At 42.5% G+C, this 26,335-nt stretch overlaps 2 protein-coding genes across 2 annotated transcripts in view; one reads left to right on the plus strand and one right to left on the minus strand.

Moving 5' to 3' along the window:
- LOC132103207 (protein dopey-1-like) overlaps nt 1–26,335 on the minus strand; it is a 430,292-nt gene that overhangs the window by 37,820 nt on the left and 366,137 nt on the right. The gene's annotated exons all lie outside the window — the stretch shown is intronic.
- Nucleotides 1,420–24,388, plus strand: LOC132103203 (akirin-1-like). The gene is made up of 5 exons (XM_059508105.1): nt 1,420–1,791; nt 18,064–18,210; nt 23,553–23,687; nt 23,781–23,852; nt 23,956–24,388. The coding sequence occupies exons 1-5, from the start codon at nt 1,587–1,589 to the stop codon at nt 23,964–23,966; spliced, it is 570 nt and encodes a 189-aa protein (XP_059364088.1). The 5' UTR covers nt 1,420–1,586; the 3' UTR covers nt 23,967–24,388.

Below are 26,335 nucleotides of genomic sequence, written 5' to 3' on the forward strand. Positions count from 1 at the left end.
GAGCAAAGTTGTTTCTACGAGTCTAAATTGAAGGCGCCAGACCACTGATTTGTCCAAACTGATTGCTTGCAGTCGGTAGCCTATTCTTCTGACTTTATTTTGTACTGTAGTAGGCTAACTAACGAATATGCCTCGGGGAAATGTATCAGAGTAAAAGTATACATTTTAATTAGGAAATGTAGTGGAGTAAAAGTTGGCAGAAATGTAAAAACTCAAGTAAAGTAGTCCTACAGATACTCCCAAAAATACTTAAGTATTGTAACAAAGTATTATTACTTCGTTACATTATGCCCACCGATATTTTGGAGAATAATACTTTACTCTGGCTACTTCATTGTAATGCATCAATAACATTTTCTGGATGTCAACCTTCAATTTATTTAAACAGCATTGTTTGAGGAGCTCTGTTTTGTTTTAGATATATTCATGAAAAGTGTATTAATATATATCAATTGATCTATTTATCAATTAGGCCTACATCATTATCTGCTATTTTTCATGTTTTACTTTTTATGGTACTTTCATTGGATTGGGTCAAAATTGACAAATATTGGCATGCAAAAGAGTGTGATAATCATAAGGAATCAAAAGTGTGGAATGACCCCCACTTTGTGTTTCTATACATGTAGGTGGTTTAAATGTAAAGAGACATTAAGGAAATAATTCCTTTTGAGTTGAAAGACTGCTTTGAAAGCTAAAACAAACAGAAACCAACATGCAAATCCTTCAGAAAAATGGCCATTTGCCAAAAAACTATTGCACTCAATAAATGTTGACCAGAGTCCTAAGACTGTTAGGCACCAATCAGGATTAAGTAGTTGGAGGAGTGGGCATATGAGAACAAAGATTCACAAATTGAAAGTTTTGTTTCTAAGAGTTATGAAATACTGATCCACAAGGTGTAAATTGAAAGAGTTCAGTGTGCGTGTAAAGATGTTTTAAATGCTATAATGATTGTATATGGAACTTATTGTTAAGATTATGTTAATTTATATTAAAAGTATTATATGCAAATAACCTGCACATTAAACGTCGTGCAAGAGGCCTGTTTATACAGAAAGAATTAAACAATGGCAAGCATAAACCTGAGTAAGTATAACTATCACTTTAATTATTTGGATCAATACATCACTGGAAACTATGTTTAAAAAAGAGGGCATTCGTATAGACCTAGTATCACAGGTTGGGGTGATTACTAGTATAGTAGATTTACTAAAAAAGTAAACGATTTTTATATATGTTTTACATTTATGCACTATACTTTGCACTATACTATACCTTTTTGTTGCTTAGTAACAAATTAAATATGATTTAATGATACTGGGTGAAAAAGCAAACTTGTTTTTAGCATGAACCCCCCTCTCTGCGAATGGTACAGTCCTCTGCTGTGTCGCTTTAGCATTTTTGCTACAAATCTGGCACTTTGTGTTTAAACCGGTGCGCGGTCAGAGGGGGAGCCAGCAAGAGGCTGCGACGCGAAATAAAACCCGAGAAAGTCGATTCTGAAAGCGTATTCGACGCATTTTAATATCGCAAAGGTGCTGTTTACCGTTGGTTTTGTCTATTGTCTTATTAAATCAGCGATCATGGCTTGTGGCGCGACACTGAAGCGATCTATGGAGTTTGAGGCCCTTCTCAGCCCGCAGTCCCCCAAGCGGAGGAGGTGCAATCCTCTACCGGGGACTCCGACTGCTCCTTCCCCGCAGAGGTGCGGTCTACGCCCGTCAACAGAGAGCCCGGCACACTCGATGTCTCCCCAGTCCATGGGTGGAGAACACCGGCTAACCCCAGGTGACAAAATGGTTGATTCTCGCCATTTAACGTCGTTGCTTTTTTCCTTTTTTTTACATGGTGGAGGGGAATGGGGGTTGTTTAATCTCAGCTAACGTTAACCAGCTAACGTTAGTGTCTATTTGAATTTCGACAGTCCGTTAATTTCATTCCTCCTTAACCTGTTGTGAGTAATGATTCGGATGTATAAGGTTGTATCTTGATGGATGGTAAAGTAGTGGGTTAGGGCTGTAGTTAATTATGCAGCTCGGATGAATAGCTGTTTTGAACTCGGCTAGCTAGGCTGAAAACGGCCTTTAATACAGACTGGCTGACACAGAGCTTGATTTAACTCCCATGACTTAACGTTTGTATAAACACATGCACACACAGTCGTCGACCATTACTAGATTAAACCATACATATGACAGAGTCTTACTACAAACGTCTAGCTCTGGCCTGGATGGTTAACGTTTATCTATGCGTTCAGCAGTTAGTTTATCAGCAGGATTGAACCATTATGTCCAAACAAAGAGGAAAGGTGGGAACGTGCGCGAGCGTGCAATGGCATTATTTCATTTTGAATACAGCATATGACTTTGACTTGTGGCGCTCATGGTCTATTTTGTTCAACGACATTGAAGAGAAGAGGATACTTTCTTGTGTCTGTACTCTTGTATTTTGTGTTGATTTGATAAAGACAATACTAGCAGACAGTGAAAACTTGAAACTGCTGGTTTACTTTCTTCTCTGTGACAAGCGAGTTATAAAGTTGTTTTGTGTACCGGGGTACGTTAACCACTGTATTTCAGTTTTTCTGTAAGCCGAATAGGGGTGTGAACCTACACTGGCCTCATGGTTCGGTTCGGATACGATTATCATGTCATCGATTCGGTTAAATTCGATATCGTGATGCATCAAAATGCACTGCATCCTCAATTTTCATTTTTACCTCACATTTACAATTTTGTCAATAAATACAAGCAGTCAGATATATGAACTCTACCTGACCTGGTTTCTTAAAGGGTTAGTTCACCCTAAAATGAAAATTATGTCATTAATAACTCACCCTCATGTCGTTCCAAACCCGTAAGACCTCCGTTCTTCTTCGGAACACAGTTTAAGATATTTTAGATTTAGTCCTTTCTGTCCCTCCATTGAAAATGTATGTACGGTATACTGTCCATGTCCCGAAAGGTAATAAAAACATCAAAGTAGTCCATGTGACATCAGAGGGTCAGTTAGAATTTGTTGAAGCATCGAAAATACATTTTGGTCCAAAAATAAAAATTACGACTTTATTCAGCATTAAGGAGGACTTGCGCATTTGGAAAGACATGAGGGTGAGTCATTAAAGGGTTAGTTCGCCCAATTTGCAAAATTATGTCATTAATAACTTACCCTCATGTTGTTCCAAACCTGTAAGACCTCCGTTTATTTTTGGAACACAGTCATACATAACATAATTGTAATTTTGGGGTGAATAAACCTGTTAAGTAAGTGGTATTACCCCCTGCTAGTGATGTGACATTTGAACCGAGGCATCTCGGCTTGTGTCTGGAGAATAAATGGGTGTGCAAGATGAAGCCTCGATTCAAAGCTTGTGTTGTTAAGAGACAACAAACACACACACTGTTAGGCTTTTATTTGTGCACGTAACTTGAATCGATCTGTGGAATGTGTGGTTGATGGCTCGTCCTATGGAGCATCTTTCACAGACTTTTGGCTGCTATATTTTAGAAATCACCAGATAGTGCTGTTTTTGAGACACTCACATGATTTACACACAGCTTGTGTCTTCTCCAGGTCCTGCTCAGGTTGTTCATATAAGGCAAAATGTGGCCAGATCGTCGGCTTTTAAAATAGTTGTAGCATTTTTAATACAATTTTTTTTATCTTGCCTCCCTCCGGCATTAAGCGCATTTGATTTGAAGCAGCGCTGTGCAGGATGAGTGTATGATATCAACTCTGAAGCATGAGGATCCGTCTGCTCTCTTGAGAGCGGTTCTTGATCTCATACACTGATCATTCTGCACAGCGGTGCTTCAAGCTGAATGCCCCTAATGTATGCTACCACAACAAAGCACGAATGCAACAAATGACTTCAGAAAAGCGTCAGTACGTTATAATCCGTTATGATCTATTACTGAGACGATACTGAATCGTCCTCATCTGCATCGCAATGCATCGAAGAAACAATTAATTTCGACACCCCTAAAGTAGAACCTACTTTTTTTTTTTTTTTTTTTTTTTTTTTTTTTTTACTCATTGATCTGAGTAGTCAAATTGAATGTGAAAATGAGAACAAATTTTTGTGCAGAACATTGTTATAAACAGGCCTTAATTCATTAATTCATAAGTGTGTTCATGGCTTTTTTTCCCCCTTGTACAACAAGTAGCAGCCTTTTATTTGCCTGAGATTTTTTTCATTTATTTTTTATTCACAAAATGGTGTTATAGTAACCTGTGTGAATACATTAAGCAGGGCTAATGGGGTGTTAGTATGTGAAGTTTGCTGGTGAATCTGTTATTGGTATTCTGAGATGTTAAAATAATTGGTTAGCAATATGAATAATAATTTACATCTGGTGCTAAACTCAATTCCTGGAGGGCCAGAGCCCTACATAGTTTAGATTCTACCCTAATTAAGCACACCTGATCCAAATAATCAAGTTTTTCAGGCTTATTTGAAAGCTACATGGTATGCGTGTTGAATCAGGGTTGGACAACTCTGCAGGGCTCTGGCCCTCTAGGAATTGAGTTTGACACCCCTGGATTAGATGCAACCCTAATTAAACACACCTGATTCAACTAATCAAGTCCTTCAGGCTTATTTGAAAGCTACATTATATGTGTGTTGAAGCAGGGTTGGAACTAATCTCATCAGGGCTCTGGCCCTCCAGGAATTGAGTTAGACACCCTGATTTACATGTTCATTCAGTTTTGTTTTCATAATGTGATTTGTGACAAATAATTATTAAAGTATTGGCCTATGTCTTTATTTCATGCCATGTTTGAGGTTGCTTCATCCAGTTTGTTGTTCTAAGACTAACATTCAAACACGCATGCCATTTGCTTCATACTAATTAACATGATCATCTACAACACACAGAATCTCAAACAAAGTGAATCATGCTCCCTGAAGGAAACCCCATGGGCATGAGTCCCTTAGCATGAGGGCACTTCCTGCCATTTTGGGGTTTTTAAATTCCCTCCGCAAAGCCTCAGCAGTGTAATGAATAAGATGCCTCAACTTAGGTCTGCAGGATAAGTCGAAATCGTAATCGTAATCGTGATTAGGCCAAAGCTGAGATTGTCTTTAAGGCTGCATTTACACTGCAGGTCTTGATGCCCAAATCTGATTTTCTGACTCTGATTTTTTTTTGACGACCCGCTTACATTATCTTTTAAAAGTGACCCCTATCCGATTTTTGCATTTACACTATACATTGCTAAAACTACCAAAAGTAGACATTCTGACCCGGAAAAGGAAGTAAACAGCACGAAATACAATGGATGCAGATGCAAATAAAATTATTTATATAGTGTTTTGCTTTCCACGATATTTTGAAAATTCAACAAAAAAAAAAATCAGCTAAACATTGGTCTCATATGGCGGAGAAAAAAGAGGAGAGCCCTTTAATTCTGTAACAACCCTGCATTTTTGCATGCACTGTCTCTTCGCCCCAAAGACTTAAAAGACATGAAACCTCCGCATTGCTGAACTGTGTGTATCCTTCAACCTCCATCACGCCTATAATAAGTCATGTAATCTCCGTTGGTGCTGTCCACCTGAGTTGACGTTAGGGATGTTGCGGTGACGGATTTTTTCCACCGGTTAATCGACGTGTAAAAAAAAATCCCGGTGTCACCGGGGTTGCGTGTCGGGGATTTCGGGAGGCCGAAAATGCGGTCGTGCAGACGTGCACACGTCTCAATTTACTTTCACTTTAATTAGCGGCAATTCAGTAGCATTTGTTTGAATTAATCATGGGTTAATTTATTTTATTCTTAATAAAAAATACACAACAATAAGACACTCGCTTGTATTACACACATCTTTATTGCAAAATGAATAATAACTTAACACACCATGCAAAAACTAAACGAAAGCACTTATGAAACACCTTTAAAGTGCATTTAACAAAACGAACCACTGCACACATCGTGCAAGTATCAAACAAGACTCGTTAAATAATTATAAATATTCGTTAAATAAAGTGCCTGCCTTTTTCAGCAAAAAAAAAAAAAAAAAAACACCGCACAACCATCGAATATGAAACGAACGAACATCAAAAACTTCGTTAAATAAGGTAGCCTACCCGAATAATCACTGGACACTTAAGTGCAAAAAAAAAACTAATATAAAAATTAAACTCACGTTAAGCTGTTAAAAAAAGAGGTAGGCCTATTAACTGCATACACCGTACAAAAAAAATTATAAATAGGCTAAATGAGAAACAACAAACGAAAAACCTTCATTTTAATTTTAAATTGCAACAGTTCGCTTTGAAACCAGATCTTCTGCCATCCTTTGCCAGTTAGCTCGCCTCACTCTCCTCAAATTATAAATGAAATCGGACACCTGCTGCTTTACTGCGGCGCTCGTTCCGCTTTCGCTAAATTACGAAGGCATGTAGTCACTAACTGAATTAAGTGCTTTATCGCTATAGGCTAAAACTTCAACACAATGGGGACGGTGCCGGTGGTCAAGTGCTATGACCGGTAGGTGGGTTAAACACAGTGTATCACCGGTAACACCGACTATCGCAACAAGCCTAGTTGACGTCACTTTTTTTTTAATGACGTACGACTCTCATTTACTGGGGATTATCCGATTTGTCTGCTTACATGGCACACGCAAATTAGAGCTGGACGATTAATCAAAGTAATTGAAACCGAAATTCAGAACCCCTAACCGACGTAATTTTCCCATGTCGGTTATTTCGGTTTTTTAATCCTGTTAATACTTCCCCCTTAAAAGCACACTAGCGCGTGTGTAGCCACATGACTCTGCCCCGTCCAGTCAGTGGCATAAAAGCAAAACACGGAGGTGAACACCGGTTCAACAACACATAGTGATGGCGCACGAGCGGTGAGCCTTGCGTCTTCACTAAACTTTTGTCAGTTGTATTTGTTTTATGGTTTGGACATTCAAGCGATTAGATGATTGGATGTGTATTATTATATCGAGCTACCAAGTTCGCGAAGCTGCATTGTGGCACAAACACTCATATAAACAGTAGCTGTGATGATTGCACGCACAGAGGAACGCAGAAGCTAATTGTCAGCGCTGTCCTGTGATTTATCACTAAAGTAGCTTAGAATCTCAAAACTTATTATAGCATATTTTTCTACTTTTGAAGGAACTAGACTATTTACAATAATATAGAGACGGTATGACTAATTTACACACGCAATCACTCGTACTGGTGCAGTGCAACCCTCTACATTGCGAGTAAATCACTGGCTTTTGTAAGCCATTGGATTTTACTCGCCTGTGTGTGTGTTCAAGGCTATTATAAGATTAGCACATTTTTACTCTCTGAACACCGACTAAGTGCTTCAGAGTTCTCTCTCCATCAAGTGATCTGTACTTTTCAGTTCATCTCAATGGATGCACAGTGCACCTGTATTTGACACTCTGTAAACTGTGTGAAGGCGCTCGACTCTCCGTCGCTTTACTGATAGCGCTGTTTCTCACACATGCAAAGAGAGAGAGAGCGAGAGTCTTACCACGCTGAATCGACGCGCTACATCTAAACTATATTCTTTATCTTCTCCTGTCAAAATAATGGAGGTCATTTAGAATTATTCATCTTTTTTGAACAAGCAGAAGATATGCCAGTTTCTCCGGTAGTGGGCGGAGCTAACACGCAAATGGCAATTTCATTGGCTGACGCTCAACTATTACCATCCCTGTTTTGCCATTTTACTAAGATAAGCTGATTAGAATATATATACATATATAAGTGTGTGTGTAAAATAGTATATCAGTCTGGAGAGTAAACAAAAATTTTTTTACTAGCCAATGGCGATTATATTGTCAAGGTGTGTGTAGAGGGTTGCTGTACTAATTTATCTTATCTTTATTTATCTCTTACACTGAGCAATAATCTTTAAGAAATGTTACTAACATAGATAAGTGAGGTATGATGTCAGATCGCTCTTTTCAATAGGGAAAAATATACCACCATATTTACAGTTCAAACCTTGTCACTGAACTATGAGGACAAAAAAACAAAACAGAAACAAAATAATTGTTTATTAATCGTAATCGAGGTAAAATGTTCAATTAATCGAGGTTTTGATTTTAGGCCATAATCGTCCAGCCCTAATGCAAATGCACATATCCGATTTATTAACACATATGAATGAGGCCTGAATCCGATCTGAGGAAATCAGAATGCATGCGTTTTTTTCCTGCTTACACATTCACCGGTCATATCCGATCTGTGCCACATGAGAGGAAAAAATCGGAATTGGGTCACTTGAACCATGCAGTGTAAATGGGGCCTAAGTGAAGCACGGTTCTGTGATCAGCAGTAAATCTCCATCCAAAGGCCAGAGGTCGCTGCAGCTGAATAAACAGATTTTTCTACTTTTATTGATTCAACGTGACTAATAAACACACAACTATCAAAATATATGGTTTATCTGAGTTTGTCTTATAATTTTCATTATAATACAGTATATCAGGGATCCTGGCGATCGACTGTCCTGCAAAGTTTAGCTCCAATCCGAATCAAACACACCTGAAGCAACTAATTAAGGTCTTCAGGCTCACTTAAAAATTAAAGGCAGGCGTGTTTGATCAGGGTTGGAGCCAAACTTTGCAGGACGGTCGATTGCCAGGAGCAGGGTTGGGCACCCCTGCAGTATAGAATCATAATGCAGTGCTAATCTACAAAGACTTTATTTATCACTGCTTCAAATACGACCAAATATTGCATGCCTTATATTGTGTGTAAGAAGCCAGAATCTCACAGAAGGATTTATTTCAAACACTCTGACATTAAGTCAGTTTGGAGTAAAAACATGTTATTAAATGTGGTATTTTCACATGCTTACAGATGGAGCAGAACTTACTATACAGAGCTGTAGTTCATTGAGAAGCTATGCTAACTTCGTATGATTATATCGTCCGCAAATTATTTTTTTTAATATATACTTTATTTATTTTTTTAGTAAATTGACAGTGAACTATGGCTCTGTGTAGTAAATGCTGCTCCATCTGAAAGCAGGTGATGGAGATTTACTACTGATTACAAAACTGGCATTACTGACAAGATGCACATGATAATGGCATTCCATTAATGGTGCAGCTCTAAATTAAATCTGCACCCACTTATACTACCGCCCCTCCCCCCACAGTCCAGTTTATCCCACACCTACATTGTGGACGTATCATCCCTGTTCTGTGCTTTTGGGCCTTGAATAACTCCCCATCCTCTTAGGAAACCACTGTGATTGATTGCTTGGTCTGACCATGTAAGATTACAGTTGCTAAGTAACCTGTTGTACCTAGTCTCAGCATTTATCAGCATTTGATGTAGGCGAAGGGGCTCACCTGTCATTCAAGGGGGCTGGTGTTGCCCAGTTAACTGTCACTGACAATTTCTTGCACATTCCTGTAGCTGTAGTATCTCAAATTTATTTTTGCATAATCTGAAAAATTATTTTACACTAAAGTGAAATTTATCTTTTTCTCGTTATCATGGCATCCAAAACCTGTTAGAATTCTTGGACTGCAGTAGGGTTTCAACTAAGGATTTTTTTGATAATTGTAATCAATTTGTTCTAAAATCTGTTGATTTATTTCTTTTAGTTCGTTTCAATTCTCCCCCCAAAAATAATTTTTAATAATAATCCATTAATTAAAAGTTATTTTAGAAAAATGTATATTTGAGTCAGAATTAATATGCACTTAATATTGCGCTCTGTCTGTTTGATGTATATGCCTGGCACATATTTACTAAAGTGTGGGGTGTAACAGATTTAAGTGACTTTCTGATATTTACAGAAGGATACAGTCATAAAAGTTTTTGTGAAAAATCCTTGTGCGCTGAGGAAGAAAGCTCTTGAGTGAGAGGGCAATCGAGTCAAACTACATGCTTTGTTTGAAGCACTTAATGACACATTCTTATGTTTAAGTCAACTTGGGTTGTGGCTTTTCTCACAACAAATTATTCTGCACTGCTCTGCAAGATGGGTAGAGTCCATAGAACGTACTCGGTTACTAAACGTAACCTCGGTTCTCTCTAGAAGAGCGAACGAGTACTGCGTCTTAGCTAAGACGCTACGGGAAAAGTCTCTTTTCACGAAATACTGAAGCAAAAAATTATCCTTAATTTTGTATTTTTGTAAAGCGCATTTGCAGCAGTACACAGCCATAGGCGAGACGGCTCGTTCGCTCATTGGCTTGTTCTGCGGCAACTGCACAGCCTATCGAGCGCGGGCTGATGCAACATCAGACCAATAAGGGCGCTTCGCGCCCTTCTTGCCACTTCCCGCCGAAACGGGTGTGGCCCAACCTATAAAAGGAGCTCGAAAAGGCTGACTCACCTGATTTATTTCATCGCCGAAGCGAACCAGAGTGAATCGTGCGCACGGCAGAGAACGCAGTACTCGTTCGCTCTTCTAGAGAGAACCGAGGTTACGTTTAGTAACCAAGTACGTTCTCTTACGAGAGCTCTCTCGTACTGCGTCTTAGCTAAGACGCTACGGGAACCCAATGTAAAACGCCGTGCGCGCAGGGATCACACACCAATAAACCTGAAGCAACGCCCAGGATTTACAGTGCACAGTCACCTGAGGGACTCACAGAGAGTCCAGGACAGAAAAGGGAAAAAGCCCTCCGTCCCATATCTAGCAGCATCCGTAGATGCGGCAATATGACGTCACACAGCCGAGGCAAGGCCTGACCAATGTGGCAATGCGGGTCTTACGCAATACTGCCCATATAACAGTCGGCAGCGCATAGCGCTCGTGAACTCAGAATTCCCCTCAGGGCCCTGATTCGCCTATACCGACAGCAGCCTTGCTTGCAAGGTGGGAACCTCCAGGTTATAGAACCTGATAAATGTAGACGGCGAGGCCCAACCTGCCGCCATACATATATCCTGCAAGGAGATCCCAGTAGACCACGCCCACGACGAGGCGATGCCTCTTGTGGAGTGTGCTCTGACGCCCAACGGGCACTGAAGGTCCCTGGAAGCGTAAGCTAACGCTATGGCGTCAACTATCCATCTGGATAGAGTCTGTCTCGAAACAGCCATTCCCTTGGAACGCCCACCGAACGAGACAAATAGCTGCTCCGTCTGCCGAAAGGCAGCAGAGCGAGACACATAAGCTCTTAAAACCCTGACAGGGCAAAGAAGACTCGAGTCTCCATCCTCCCCTGACACCGGCAGGGCAGACAGGGCAATAACCTGAGCCCGAAACGGTGTGTTGAGGGATTTCGGCACATAACCGTGCCTAGGTTTGAGTATGACTCTTGAGTCATTGGGCCCAAACTCCAAGCACGACTGGCTCACCGAGAGCGCGTGCAAATCACCCACACGCTTCACAGAAGCGAGAGCCAACAAGAATACTGTCTTGAACGACAGATGCTGAAGGCTAATCGATTGGATAGGCTTGAAAGGGGGACCTTTCAAGGCCTCCAAAACCGCCGCGAGGTCCCACATAGGGACTGACGGAGGTCTGGGAGGATTCAGCCTCCTAGCTCCTCTGAGGAACCGGATGACTAAATCATTCCTTCCTATTGACTGACCGGACGCCGTTTCAGAAAACGCCGCGATGGCAGCCACATAAACTTTGAGCGTGGATGGGGCTCTGCCCTTATCCAACAGCTCCTGAAGGAAGGAGAGGACCTCCGTCACCTCACAACTAAGGGGTGAATAACCTTGAGCTGTGCACCAGCTGGAGAACACCGACCACTTCGAGGCATACAGACGTCGTGTCGACGGAGCTCTAGCCTGAGTGATGGTATTTAGCACTCCCACTGCGAGATCAGCGGGTAACCATTGAGTGCCCATACATAGAGGGACTACAACTCCGGTTGAGGGTGCCAAATCGAGCCCCTGGCCTGCGAGAGGAGGTCTCTCCTCAACGGTACCGGCCACGGGGCGACATCTGCTAACTGCATCAAATCTGGGAACCATGGTTGGTTCTTCCAAAGAGGTGCTACAAGCAGTATTGAACATCTCGTTTCTCTCACCCGTTCTATCACCTGCGGAAGGAGGGAGACGGGAGGGAACGCATAAAGCGGGCAGCACGGCCATCTCCGTGACAGCGCGCTTTCGTTCTTGGAAAAGAACGCGGGGCAGTGAGCGTTTTCGTGGGACACAAAGAGGTCCACCTCCGCCATGCCAAATCTCTCCCACAACAGCCGGACTGTTTGCGGGTGTAGAGACCATTCGCCCGTAGGAACATTGCCTCTGGACAGCCTGTCTGGACCCAGATTCTGCAGTCCAGGCACATGCACTGCTCTCAGCGAGCGCACGTTGCGCTGAGCCCAAATCAGGAGGCGTTCCGTCAGCCTGCACAGGTTTCGGGACCCGAGACCGACCTGGCGATTTATGTAGGACACCACGGACATGTTGTCCGAACGGACTATGACGTGGTGATCCTTGATATGGGGACAAAAGCGCGTCAGCGCGTTCTCCACTGCCAGCATTTCCAGGCAGTTGATATGATAAAGCTTTTCCCGTTCTGACCATAGGCCAAAGGACGGTCTGCCTTCGAGCAGCGCTCCCCATCCCGAAGTGGAGGCGTCCGTCGACACCATTTTCACACTCGGGGAAGTCCCCAGGCTTACACCTGATCGGTACCAGCCGTTCGCTGTCCAAGGTGCTAGAGCCGCAACACAGCTCTGATCGACCTTGAAATGCAGCCGGCCAGACGCCCACGCTCTGCGCGGCACCCGAGCCTTCAGCCAGAACTGCAGGGGGCGCATGCGGAGCAGGCCCAGCCGCAGAACCGGAGATGCTGAGGCCATGAAACCCAGCATCTTTTGACAGTGTTTGAGCGCCACAGCGGAAAGAACTCGCTGCACGCTGAATGCCCATCGCGCGCTGTGGTGACAGCCGCGCCGTCATGGAACACGAGTTCAGAACTATACCCAGAAACAGGATCGTCTGACTGGGGTTCAGCGAACTCTTCACCCAATTGACACTGAGGCCGAGCTTCTCGAGGTGATCGAGTAAAACGGCTCTGTGGTCCATGAGCTCCGCTCATGATCGGGCCAGAACCAGCCAGTCGTCCAAATAATTCAGCACTCGTGTGCCTCTGAGTCTAAGAGGAGCGAGCGCTGCATCCATGCACCTCGTAAACGTACGAGGAGCTACGGACAAGCCGAATGGCAGGACTGCAAACTGGTATTCCTGGCCCTCGAAGGCGAATCTCAAATATCGCCTGTGGTTTGACGCTATCTGTATTTGAAAATACGCGTCCTTCAGATCTATTGACATGAACCAGTCCCCTCTGCGAATCTGCGCGAGGAGCTTCCTGGTCGTGAGCATTTTGAAACTGCGTTTCATCAATGCCTGTTCAGCTGTCTTAGATCCAGTATGGGCCGGAGACCCCCGTCTCTCTTGGGCACCAGAAAGTATCTGCTGTACAGCCCCCCCTCGCTTTGAGACACAGGCTCTACAGCCCCTTTGCTCAACAGTTTTGATATTTCGGCCCGAAGTATGTGTGCTACTTCTGTTTTGACCGTAGTTTCGACGCGCGCTGAAAAGCACGGTGGGCGTCGAGAAAACTGTAGCGAGTAGCCTCTCTTTATAATGCCTAGCACCCAATCCGAAACCCCTGGAAGCACTGACCATGCATCTGCATGAATGGCTAAGGGCTGGATGCGAAACGCGCTCTGTTGACTGGGCAACGGCGGCGCTCGAGTGTGCTGCGCATCTGAGGCGGGGAGCGCGCTGATCACAGCGGGCAGATCGCTCTTCCTCGACCCCGTTCCGGCGCTTAACCGACTGGAGGGAGGCTGAGCGGGTCCCGTGGGACTCGATATATCTGCGAGTAACCGTGGGCTGCATGTGTGCACTTTTACCACTTTCAACTCGCTGTCTGCCTGTGCAGAATGTACGTGCACGGGCCTCGTTTTTACAGAAGCCCCGCGCCGTATGTGACATAGTGTATGTGGGCACTGGGAAGTGGGCACGTTTACTATGCGGCGCGCTCGACCGATCTGTGTCGATCTTATGTGCGCTAGCCCTGTGTGCAGGGCTGTGCTTACATGTGGAGATGGGCACTGGGTAGTGGGCATCGTCACTGCATTTATAGCACCATCGGCCGTGGCCGGACGAGCATGCACGGGTTTCGTTTTTACAGAAACCACATGACGCATGTGACATAGTAATTGTGGGCACTGAGGGGTGGGCACGTTTACTATGCAGTGTGCGCGACCGACTTGAGTCGACATTATGGGCGCAGGCCCTGTGTGCAGGGCTGTGCTTACATGTGGAGATGGGCACTGAGGAGTGGGCATCGTCACTACATTTATAGCACCATCGGCCGTGGCCGGACGAACGTGCACGGGTTTCGTTTTTACAGAAACCACATGACGCGTGTGACATAGTGATTGTGGGCACTGAGGAGTGGGCACGTCTACTATGTAGTGCGCGTGATCGACTTGAGTCGCTTTTATAGGCGCGAGCCCTGTGTGAAGGGCTGTGCTTATATGCGGAGATGGGCACTGAGCAGTGGGCATCGTCACTACATTTATAGCACCTTCGGCCGTGGCCGGGACACCAGGAATTACACCTTTTTCGGGAAATATCTGGGTAGCCGTGATAACGGTTTTCGTGTGCAGGCAAGCGGGCAACCGTACAGGCTTGCGCATTGCAAACAACGCTGAAACAGTCACAATCTCTGGAAACTGAAACAGCGGCGCGCTTAGGTGAGAGCCCGGCCGCAGCGGAACTCGTACACCGGCGCTTCGATGAAGCAGCCATCGTGTGTAGTGCCGACGCAGCGTCATGCAGCATGCGTAGATGGCTTTCCCAGGATGGCTTCGGGGCTCCCGGCCTCACCGTAATCCTCTGCCGCGGTCCCCGCGGCGTGGGGCGACGGCCAGTAGAGCGAGAACGGGGGTCTCGAGCTGCGTTGCTGAAGCTGTTGTGATAACGGCTTTTGTGTGCAGGCAAGCGGGCAACTGTGCAGGCTTGCGCATTGCAGAAAACGCTGAGACAGTCACAATTCCTGGAACTGAAACAGCGGTGCGCTTGGGTGAGAGCTCGGCCACAGCGGAACTCGTACACCTGCGCTTCGATGAAGCAGCCATCGTTAGTAGTTGCCGACGCAGCGTCACACAGGAGGCTTTAGATGGCAACACCGCTTTTGCCGCCGTCCAGCAGAGGGCGGACAAAGGTGCGTCGCTATCGCCTGTTCCACCGGCGGAAGTGAGTGGTAGTTCCTGTTTTTAGCATCATCAGTGTGGAGAATGCTAGTGAGACAGACGAACGAGTTCGTGCTGAATATGGAGCGTTCCAAGCCTTCGCCACCTCTTCGTGAAGCTCAGGAAGAAATGAGGCGGGCTTTGAGAAGTACGCTCATCCGAAAGGGAAATACCATCCAGCCGGGAACGAGAGGGGGGGGGGGGGGCGCTGGTGCAAACCACTCGCGGCCGAGACTCATCGCGGCCAACACGAGCCTTCGCCCCGGCTCCTTCTCGATGTCAGCTCGTCTGCTGGGCTTCTGAGCAGAAGGCGCGAGATCCTCGGAGCTCGCCCAGCCCTCACTGCCCGAAGCTAGCAGAGAGCGCGTGTCCTCTTCCCCCGACGCGGCCCTGAGATCGACTTCCTCGGACGACGCGCCGGCAAACAGCGGGCGCTGCCCACCGGGAAGCGATGCAGGGGGGGCCGGTGAAGCAGGGCGAACCGGCGAGCTCGGTTGAGCTGAAGACGGTTCCAGAATCCGCTGGAAGCGATGCTTTTACGGCGCCTCAGCGCAGCGGAGAATGCAGGCTCAGAGAAAAAGGCCAGGCGAGTCCTCAGAGTCACCATGGCAACAGCTCGCAGTGGGGGCATCCGCCGTCAGCGAGCGAGCGCTGCATGATCTTCACCCAGGCAGGAGACACAGATGACGTACCGGTCTCCCTCGCTGAGTGGGGTTCTGACGAGCCGCAGGAAGGCATCTTAAAAAAGACGCGAGCTCTTTTACGAGTGTGTGTCGCAGGGCGAACACACACACACACATAAAGAACAGCTTGTATATAACAGGATTGAAAGGATATAGGCGCCGGATAGCGCAGCAGGAACGGCAATGGAAGGCGGCGATGCCAGCAGCTTCAGAATGGCTCGTCCTGCTGATGTGCTTTCTCAGACGGCGCTTGCTTCCTCCGTGATCCAGCGATGCGTGAGCTTCGCTGAAGAGATGAAAAATCAGGTGAGTCAGCCTTTTCGAGCTCCTTTTATAGGTTGGGCCACACCCGTTTCGGCGGGAAGTGGCAAGAAGGGCGCGAAGCGCCCTTATTGGTCTGATGTTGCATCAGCCCGCGCTCGATAGGCTGTGCAGTTGCCGCAGAACAAGCCAATGAGCGAACGAGCCGTCTCGCCTATGGCTGTGTACTGCTGCAAATGCGCTTTACAAAAATACAAAATTAAGGATAATTTTTTGCTTCAGTATTTCGTGAAAAGAGACTTTTCCCGTAGCGTCTTAGCTAAGACGCAGTACGAGAGAGCTCTCGTAAGAGAACTGTTTTTCTTGTGTTGTGCATAGAGGCTATTCATTGATAATCAGTTCAATGTTGATTGATTGCATTATTTATTTATTTATTTATTGTTTAGCCTAGTTCTTATAGCCCGATTCTGCAAGAGACAAAAAAATTTTCACCATGCAAAACCACATTTGATGATGCCACTCAATCCCAAAAATATATATATATATATATATATATATATATATATATATATATATATATATATATATATATATATATATATATATATATATATATATATATATATATATATATATATTTATTTATATATATATATATATATTTATATATATATTTATTTATTTATTTATAAAATCCACAAAATGTTCCACAGAAGGGAATCATACAGTTTTAGAAGGACAAGAAGACGAGTACCTGCTGAAAGAATTTTAAATTTAGGCTGTCCTATTTAGTCGGTCTTATTTTTTTTTTCTGTTTTGGACCAAAACCATACAATGTTCATTAACAGCGCTGTTGTCAACACGTCCCTCTATTGTGAGGAAGAACCCTCATTACAAGATTCACTACTCTTCATTAGTGAGTCCTTTGCTTCTAATATACTCCTTTCTATAGATAACGCTGGAGAAAAGTTGTGCTTGAGCCGTCATAACACCTCTTTATATGGAACGCTAAGCCTTCCTGTGTTTAAGCAAATTAAAACCAGATCAGATGAGATCTATACTGTAAACACAGGAAGTCCCTTCTGCAGTGAGGCACTTTTGTTATGTTGTATCCACACTGCCTGCTTTGTTGGGATGAATTCGTATCAAGACAGAGAAGCTGGCACCCCTGGAGTTGTCCTCCTTTTTTTTGTCCTTTAGTTGAAGGCTGATGCTAATAGAAGGGGAAACCCTGAGCTTTCCACCCAAGTTAAGTGATGAAAGCGTCCTCCGATAGATATCCACCCTTGAAGCTTTGAATGACCTACATTCAGGAAATTAAGATGCTCGCCCTCCAAATACTCTCCTTTGTGATAAATTAAGACTACTATAGAAGATCACATTAAAGAGTTTAGCTTATGAAAGTCATGCTGGTTTCTAATTGTAATTTTGTGCTGTCCATTGATTGAAGGTTAAGACTAAACCCAGTTTTTCTAGAAAGAGACTCAGGATGTTCCCGGTTGCATTGCTCCCCTCCGCATTGCAGTCCTGTTACCCAGATTTGGTTTCCAGAAATAAGCCTGACCCACCTTAAAGCCAAACCAAACTAAACTTTATCCCATTTTTTTTTCTCTTGTATGTGTTTGCTTATGATGTTGTCAATGTACCCTTGTGGCTGATTATAAAACTGAAGTGAAACTTATTTCTTCACTTTTTCTTTTCGTCATGGGATCTGTGCTAAAAGCAGGATATCCTCTGTGCATTGTGTATGTTTGAAGTAATGCAAGTGATTTATTGGAATCCTCAACTACTTTGTTTTTAAAGATGATTGAACACAAGGAAGTTTATTCCTTGGAATTGATGGTTTTCCAGAAATACTTTGATAACTGAGCTTAAATTTAAGAGAAAAAAAATTATCCCCCCCATTGTTATTAACTCTTGATTGTGTTTCTTTGACCCCCACAGAGCAGATCTTCCAGAACATTCGTCAGGAGTACAGCCGTTATCAGAGGCGACGGCAGTTGGAAGTGGCCTTCAACCAGACTGAGCCCTGCAGCTCCACTGATATCCAGAGCTCCAGTCCTGCCCTCACCTCCCCCAGCTCTCCCACAGGTCAGTCCACTCAAAACATATGGCGCTTTTACTCTGCATGGTATTGCTCGGTAAGGTTCACTTTTGGGGACCACTAGGTACAGTACCTGGTATCTGGTACTTTTTTTAGTACCACCTCAGGTGAAGTTCCAAGGGAACCGTACCTTTGCCAAAACATGATGTGTAAACTGCTGATCACGTAGTGGTTTGAGAGAATCGTCACTACCTGTCTCACTGAACTTGCGACACAAAAGACAGCTAGATTTAAATCAGCACAGCCAGCAAAGGATCGAACGCAACTGCTTTGAACGAGTGCACCATTTTTTTTACATTTTTTTTTTACACCCAAAAGGTTTGTTTTCTGTTGCGGAAGTACAGACATTCCCCTTGTTGATAGCAGAGGAGTGGATCTACCGAGAGCTTGATGGGGGTGATGCTAGGGTTGTGACTAGATCTGATACGTCTCGCGAGATCCGACTGGTCTCAGGAGAATGTGACCATATCCTCGCAAGAGAATTTGCAGTGTTTACATTAGTGCTGCAAAATTAATAATTTAAAGATGGCGATCTCAATTCAAACACCCATGCAATCTTATTTCAGAATGACTATGATTCAGCTATGTCAATTAAGACTGTTTCACATCGCGAGTGTCAGTCTGGCGTGAGAAGCACGTTTTGTTGTGTTCCATGTTAATGAATCATTGATCCAACTGATCCAGAGAGTAACACAAACAGTTTTTTCAACCACACATCATTATTTCTGTGTTACAGACATTTAGATAACCGAAGTACTGATATAAAAGTTTATAGTTTGGGTAAAACTCTTATTCTCTGTACAGTAGCGATCAAAACGAAAGTATCTTAACAAGTGGATGTATTGTAACGCTTATCGTCTTCCGCCACGAGGTGGCGACAGCTGCCCATTTGAAAAAAGTTTGTCATTAGCAGTTTTTCACTGTCGGGCCAGGGCTTAAAACAGGCCGGGCGGGGCTAATAGCCTCGGACCTGTAGCACCGAGGCCAAAATTGTGCTGCTTTCCACCATCTGGCCAGAAGCTCTGCTGTGCTTCAATAAACCTGCCCTTTACACACCTCTCGGGAACAATGTCATGCAACCCCATCATTTCACCAACAAAGAGAAGTTATCAGAAAACTAATAAGAAATAATTCACTGGAACTAGAGCAGTCACAAAACGAACATGATAAAAGTGTCAGTTTGTTTGCATGCATTGTTAAATATTTAAATCCAAAAGCATTGATGTTCTACTATACTATAATATACAGGTACTGGTCATATAATTAGAATATCATCAAAAAGTTAACAAACTAATTCCATTCAAAAAGTGAAACATGTATATTATATTCATTCATTACACACAGACTGATATGTCAAATGTTTCTTTCTTTTAATTTTGATATTTATAATTGACAACTAAGGACAATCCCAAATATCTCAGAAAATTTGAATATTGTGAAAAGTTTCAATATTGAAGACACCTGGTGCCATACTCTAATCGGCTAATTAATTTAAAACACCTGCAAAGCTTTTGAATGATCTCAGTCTAGTTCTGTTGGCTACACAATCATGGGGAAGACTGCTGACTTGACAGTTGTCAAAAAGACGACCACTGACACCTTGCACAAGGAGGGCAAGACCCAAAAGGTCATTGCAAAAGAGGCTGGCTGTTCACAGAGCTCTGTGTCCAAGAACATTAATAGAGAGGTGAAGGGAAGGAAAAGATGTGGTAGAAAATAGGGATAACGGCACCCTGGAGAGGATTGTGAAACAAAACCCATTCAAAAATGTGGGGGAGATTCACAAAGAGTGGACTGCAGCTGGAGTCTTTGCTTCAAGAACCAACGTATGCAAGACATGGGTCTCAGATAGGGCTGCACGATATTGGGAAAAAATGACATTGCAATATTTTATTTTTCTGCGATATTGCGATATGAAATCTATTCTAAATTTTTCTTACAAACAAAAATGGAGTGAGCACACTTACATTCTCATTTTAAATGATTTAAACGTCGACACCCTCGTGTCAATTGATTTAATATGCGCGAGGGAGAGAGAGCAAGACAGCGCTCGTGTTGTTTGAAGACGGTGAGCGTGCGGCCAGGACTCTCTCTCTCTCTCTCTGTCTCTCTCTCTCTCTGTCTCTCTGTCTCTCTCTGTCTCTGTCTCTCTCTGTCTCTGTCTCTCTCTGTCTCTGTCTCTCTCTGCGAATCACATTCGTCAAGGGCCGGGGAGCAGCTGACCCGTACAGTTAATGAATAACGGATCAACTACGACAGCCTACATTGCACATCCTGCGACGTGACTATTGTGGATTCGTACATTGCGATATCAATGCTTAAACGACACATCGTGCAGCCCTAGTTTCAGCTGTCGGATTCCTTGTGTCAAGCCACTCTTGCACAACAGACAGCGTCAGAAGCGTCTCGCTTCAAAAAAGACTGGACTGCTGCTCAGTGGTCCAAAGTTATGTTCTCTGATGAAAATAAATTTTGCATTTCCTTTGGAAATCTGGGTCCCAGAGTCTGGAGGAAGAGAGGAGAGGCCACAGTCATTGATGGTTTGGGGTGCCATGTCATCTGCTGGTGTTGGTCCACTGTGTTTTCTGAGGTCCAAGGTCAAAACAGCCATATACCAGGAAGTTTTAGAGCACTCTAGCTTCCTGCTGCTTACCAACTTTATACAGATGCTGATTTCATTTTCCAACAGTATTTGGCCCCAGCACACCGTGCCAAAGCTTCCAGTACCTGGTTTAAGGACCATGCTATCCCTGTTCTTAATTGGCCAGCAAACTTGTCTGATCTTAACCCCGTAGAAAATCTATGGGTATTGGGAAGGGGAAGATGCGATATGCTAGACCCAAGAATGCAGAAGAGCTGAAGGCCACTATCAGAGCATCCTGGGCTCTCATAACACTGGAGCAGTGCCACAGACCGATTGACTCCATGCCACTCCATTTGTGTGTTAGGGCTGTCACTTTTTATTCGATATTCGAATATGCATTCGAACATTACATGAAATATCCGTAATCGAACTATAAATAAAATAACCAGTTTTTAAATGCCATGTGTAGCGCATTTTTTACAGTCTATGATTAGACCGTTTGATTTTTTTATTTTATTCTTTGCCATCTTATCCAGTAGAGGGCACTCTAGACATATTGTAGCGTAGGCCCATGACCAAATCAAGCATATAATACGGACTACATTTTAGGACATCCTCAGACCTCAGTCATTAAATGAAAAGGCATCATGCCTCAGACTAAAAGGCTTCAGTCATCCGACAAAACAGCATCGCGTTGGCGGGCACGTAGATATTCGAATATATTCGAATACATTGCATGATATTCGATATCCCTTCGAATTAGATTTTTCTCAAAGGTGACAGCTCTAGTGTATGTGTATGTGTATGTGTGTGTGTGTGTGTGTGTGTGTGTGTGTATAAAGTGATACATTGAGCATAATTAATGTTCAGGATTGAAACTTACTCACGCAGAAATAAAGCGGAAATAAAAACTGCTTATCCAGTCGAGTCTGTTTCTGTTTTTCACATACAGTACATCACATTTAGAAATGATCATTTCTGTATTTTTATAAAAGCTACTGAACAAAAAACATTTTTTTAATGACATAGGCTACGCGGAGCTAAATTCTCAAGACGAGACTTATGACGGATAAAATGTTACTAAATAAATACACGATTGTGATATAAGCCGACGACTGATTTCTTTAAGTGGTCGTATTTACCATGTTTACGGATAGTATTAGTGGATGGTTAGTGGATAGTATTTTGCATTGCTTATAAATATTTCTGCCTTGTATGGTGATTATAATCCACATCGGATCAAGTTATTTCAAACACTCGCTGCTGATTGAAAGTGAGTTTTAAGCTCAACTTATTTTAAAAAGTTTTTAATGCTGGTGTTATAGCTGTTAGATTTATGAAATGATCCGCAGCGCTGACGCTTTCCAGACGCGGAGAAACTCTGTCTTTGTTCATAAACACTCCTCTAGCCCCGGCTGGCCTGCTTTGGCCCAAGGTTTTCGTTGGCTGTTGGCCCAGAGGAAGCACCGACGAGGCACGATCAAGCACCGGAAGTGACAGTGGAAACACGACTGGGCCCGGCACGCACTAGCACACCCGCTTTTGGCCAGACAGTGGAAACGCAGCTATTAAATCTTTCATTCAAAAGATTCTAATTGAGAAACAGGTCTTTATGAATTGAGACACTATTTAATTTTATTTTGATTTAGTTATTTTTTAAAAAGACTTAAGCAATGAATATTTTGTCAGAACCACTAATACATTATTTTGTTTAATTTTCTTCAGAATCGTGATCACAAATTTATATACAGTATATTAAAAAAACATGATTCTCAATTTATCCAGAATCGTGCAGCTCTAGTTTACGTGTGGTTTATTGCTGCATATAATTCATTAAAATAGAAGTTAAATTTCATAAAGTACAAGTTGATTTCAAAATGCACCTACATTTTTTGCATTGTTTTTCAAATGAATACAAACCTGATTCCAAAAAAATTGGGACACTCTACAAATTGTGAATAAAAACAGAATGCATTGATGTGGAAGTTTCAAATTTCAATATTTAATTCTGAATACAACATGGATGACATCAAATGTTTAAACTGAGAAAATGTATAATTTTAAGGAAAAAATAAGTTGATTTTTAAATTTCATGGCATCAACACATTTCAAAAAAGTTGGGACAAGGCCATGTTTACCACTGTGTGGCATCCCCTCTTGTTTTTATAACAGTCTGCAAACGTCTGAGGACTGAGACAAGTTGCTCAAGTTTAGCAATAGGAATGTTGTCCCATTCTTGTCTAATACAGGCTTCTAGCTGCTCAACTGTCTTAGGTCTTTGTTGCATTTTCCTCTTTATGATGCGCCAAATGTTTTCTATGGGTGAAAGATCTGAACTGCAGGCTGGCCATGATGTTTGTAATTGATGCAGTATGTGGTCTGGCATTGTCATGTTGGAAAATGGCATGACATTTCAAAATGTCTCTTTCAACATTTGATATGTTATCTGTATTCTATTGTGAATAAAAAATAATTTTTATAAGATTTTTTTTACTCACAATTTGTACAGTGTCCCAACTTTTTTGGGATCAGGTTTGTAAAACACTGTGTTCCCCTATATATGTCAGAGGATTTCTTCAAAATCTCTTCTTGTCTCTTGAACCCAGTCTCGTGTCTCGTCACACCTCTAGGCCATGCGGAATGAAAAAGTTTTTCTTCTTTTCTTATTTAAATTATACATCCAAACATGTTGAAAGTAAAGTGACATGGTCAAGGATGGATATTCAGATTCATGTATGTTTTTAGGTGCCTCATCATTGAAGAAGGATCAGCCACTGTTCACACTGAGGCAGGTTGGCTATTTGTGCGAGCGCCTTATTAAAGATCACGAAGAGAAGATGCGTGAAGAGTATGAACAGATACTGAACACAAAGCTTGCAGGTTCAACACACTGCGACTCCACACAGTAATGTATTAGCTGAACTGACTGAATTATGTTCTTAATGTACTGTTTTTCTTTCTTTCTGCTTCAAGAACAATACGAGTCCTTTGTGAAATTCACACAGGATCAGATTATGCGAAGATATGGCGCCAGGCCTGCAAGCTGTAAGTATATTAAACTCCTCTATTTTGTTTAGTATAAAATGTTTTGCTGATTTCAGTTGTAATGCGTTTGTCCAAATTCTGATTATTGTCTCTTTATTTTCAGATGTGTCTTGAAGAACGTTATAGATGGTACTAGCCACCCCTCAGCATCTGATCGCTGTAGAACCAGCTCCCTTCGTTTCACTTGAAATTTCCTCCTACTTTTGATTCTCTTTTTTTCCCTTCAAAAATGCTTGGGTGCCATGGTCTATCCACATTTAACTCATTTTTTTTTTTGCTGAACTGTTACTGATGGCCCAACACCAAACGTGCAACTATAGATGCATTCTAATGAAGTTTAATCTCTAAGAATTTGTGGGAAAAGATGTCAAACTACCGCTGTAAAAAGCTTGGCTGATGTGATCATCTCTGTATAATGTAATGTGACTGACCTGCAGCAGATATACGGGACTCTTCCTCTATCCTTCAGTCTGTTTTTTTTTAACTCTCCAACTTTTTTCTTCTTTTTTTGACAAATAAAAGATCTGTGATAAGTCCGCATTTGTATTGATTCAGTTTCTTGGAGATATTTTGTAATTGTGTAGGTTTGTTTGAATGTCAATTTGAATTAGTGCACTCAAAAATGAATATTCTGTCATTTACTCACCTTCATGACGTTCCAAACATCTGACGTTTCCTCTGTGGAACACAAAAAGGAAATTTCAAAGAAAATCCTGATTGGCATCTGCTGTAGATTTAATAATAATGGGGCAATGAAGTTGTTAAAACTCCTAAATAAAAGTGGCTCAGTTGTTATTTTCAACTGAACGTGAATGCTCTTATTAATGAGAATTAATGAAAGTTTGCTAATAGACGAAGATTATTAGTGAATAAATTGAGAATAATTTTAATAAATTTATACAGGTTTGCTTACGAGTAAGCAAAAATAAAAATGTGGTAGTCACTGCTGGCTGAATTGGACAGGAGATTTTCACAATAAGCGTTGGCCTCGTGTGAGGCAGTATTCAGTTGAGAAAAACGGCATCAGTCCTCTACTAAGTGTGTATGCAAGATTCATTCTCGGCATGTGACCGCTGAAAATGGATCTTGTAAAAATGTGCTATCACATCACCAATCACTCTTAAGAAACTTAAAGATGAAGTAGGCTACGGGAGGACAAATATCCAAAATTTTCAGACTACTGCAGCTTGCAAATACTGCCCCCCCCCCCCCCCCACACACCTAAAAAAACAACTTATACCACTTTTTCAGCTATAAAAGTGGTTCGGTTTTGTTTGTAATGGCAGTTATTTCATTTAATTTTAGTTTTTTAAAGTAACCACCAAGTGGCCAGGAGTAGACGGTGAGCCTATGTTTAATCAATTTAACCTTCTCAAATCATCTTGATTTGCCTGAAATAAAATCTATAGATCTAAAACAGTTCAAGCACATAATGTTTAAACGTTAAACCTATATATATGTGCATATCCAATATTTTGCGCAGAGAGTGGAAGCTGAAGCGCAATTTGTAGGATGTGGATGCACCAGTTCATATTTTCAGTGGATACGCAACGTTTTTTATCATAAGGTAAGAGTAATGCATCATTCGTAACCGTAAAGGTTCAACTGTTATTTGTGTGCACTCACAATATCAACAAAATGTTGTGCTTTTATAAAACAAAAAACAAACATGATATGCTTTCTGCCGTCTAGTCTTGAACTGGAGCGCTTCGCAAAAATTAACCGAAACTCAGCGAACATGCTTCACAGACATGATAAATATATATCTATAGGAAGGTTAACGAAATAAAATAAAACAAAAATTCTTTCATTATAATCCAAATCCGTAAAGATGCACTTCTCTTTAAAGGCCCATAATGAGGAGATGCTGAGTCAGGATCGGCAACTTCATCCTTGCCAGCTGCGACATTGACTGACTCAGAAAACACTATCAAAGGACTCTGACACTATTAGTGAATTAAAACATTTCCACACCCCGAAACTTGACTCTGAACGAAACGAACAGTGATTGGTTGTTTGACATGTCAGTCAAACGGCCTCATAGGCGGGCCTTGGCCAATATTCAGCCTTCAGTCTGAAGGTCTGGCTCTGCGAGACTAGGCTACTTCAGAAATAAGTTTCTCAGTTATAAAGAAATAAGGAACTGGCTCTGATCTAGCACATACAGAATGATCTGACTGAAATTTTCTCAGAAAAGATGAAAGATAGTGGTCGTCTATTCAGTTCGGAAAAAAGGCGGCTTTTCTGCATTGTTTTTTACTCTTTGTACAGCAGTTATTGTTCATTCTAAATCTATTTTTTAATGTAGAATATGTGTTACATAAATACATGAAATGTAGAATATATAAAAAAGTTATGGCTTGTCTGCCTGTGAGTTCCCACCCTCCCGCTTAAAAGTGAAACTCCGTCTATGGTTTAAGCTGCACCTTATCTTTTCAAATATTGTAGTTAGTACTGTATTTTATTCATGGTTTGTGGTCTAA

The sequence above is a fragment of the Carassius carassius genome, chromosome 24, assembly GCF_963082965.1.
Source record: "Carassius carassius chromosome 24, fCarCar2.1, whole genome shotgun sequence".
NCBI lineage: Eukaryota > Metazoa > Chordata > Actinopteri > Cypriniformes > Cyprinidae > Carassius > Carassius carassius.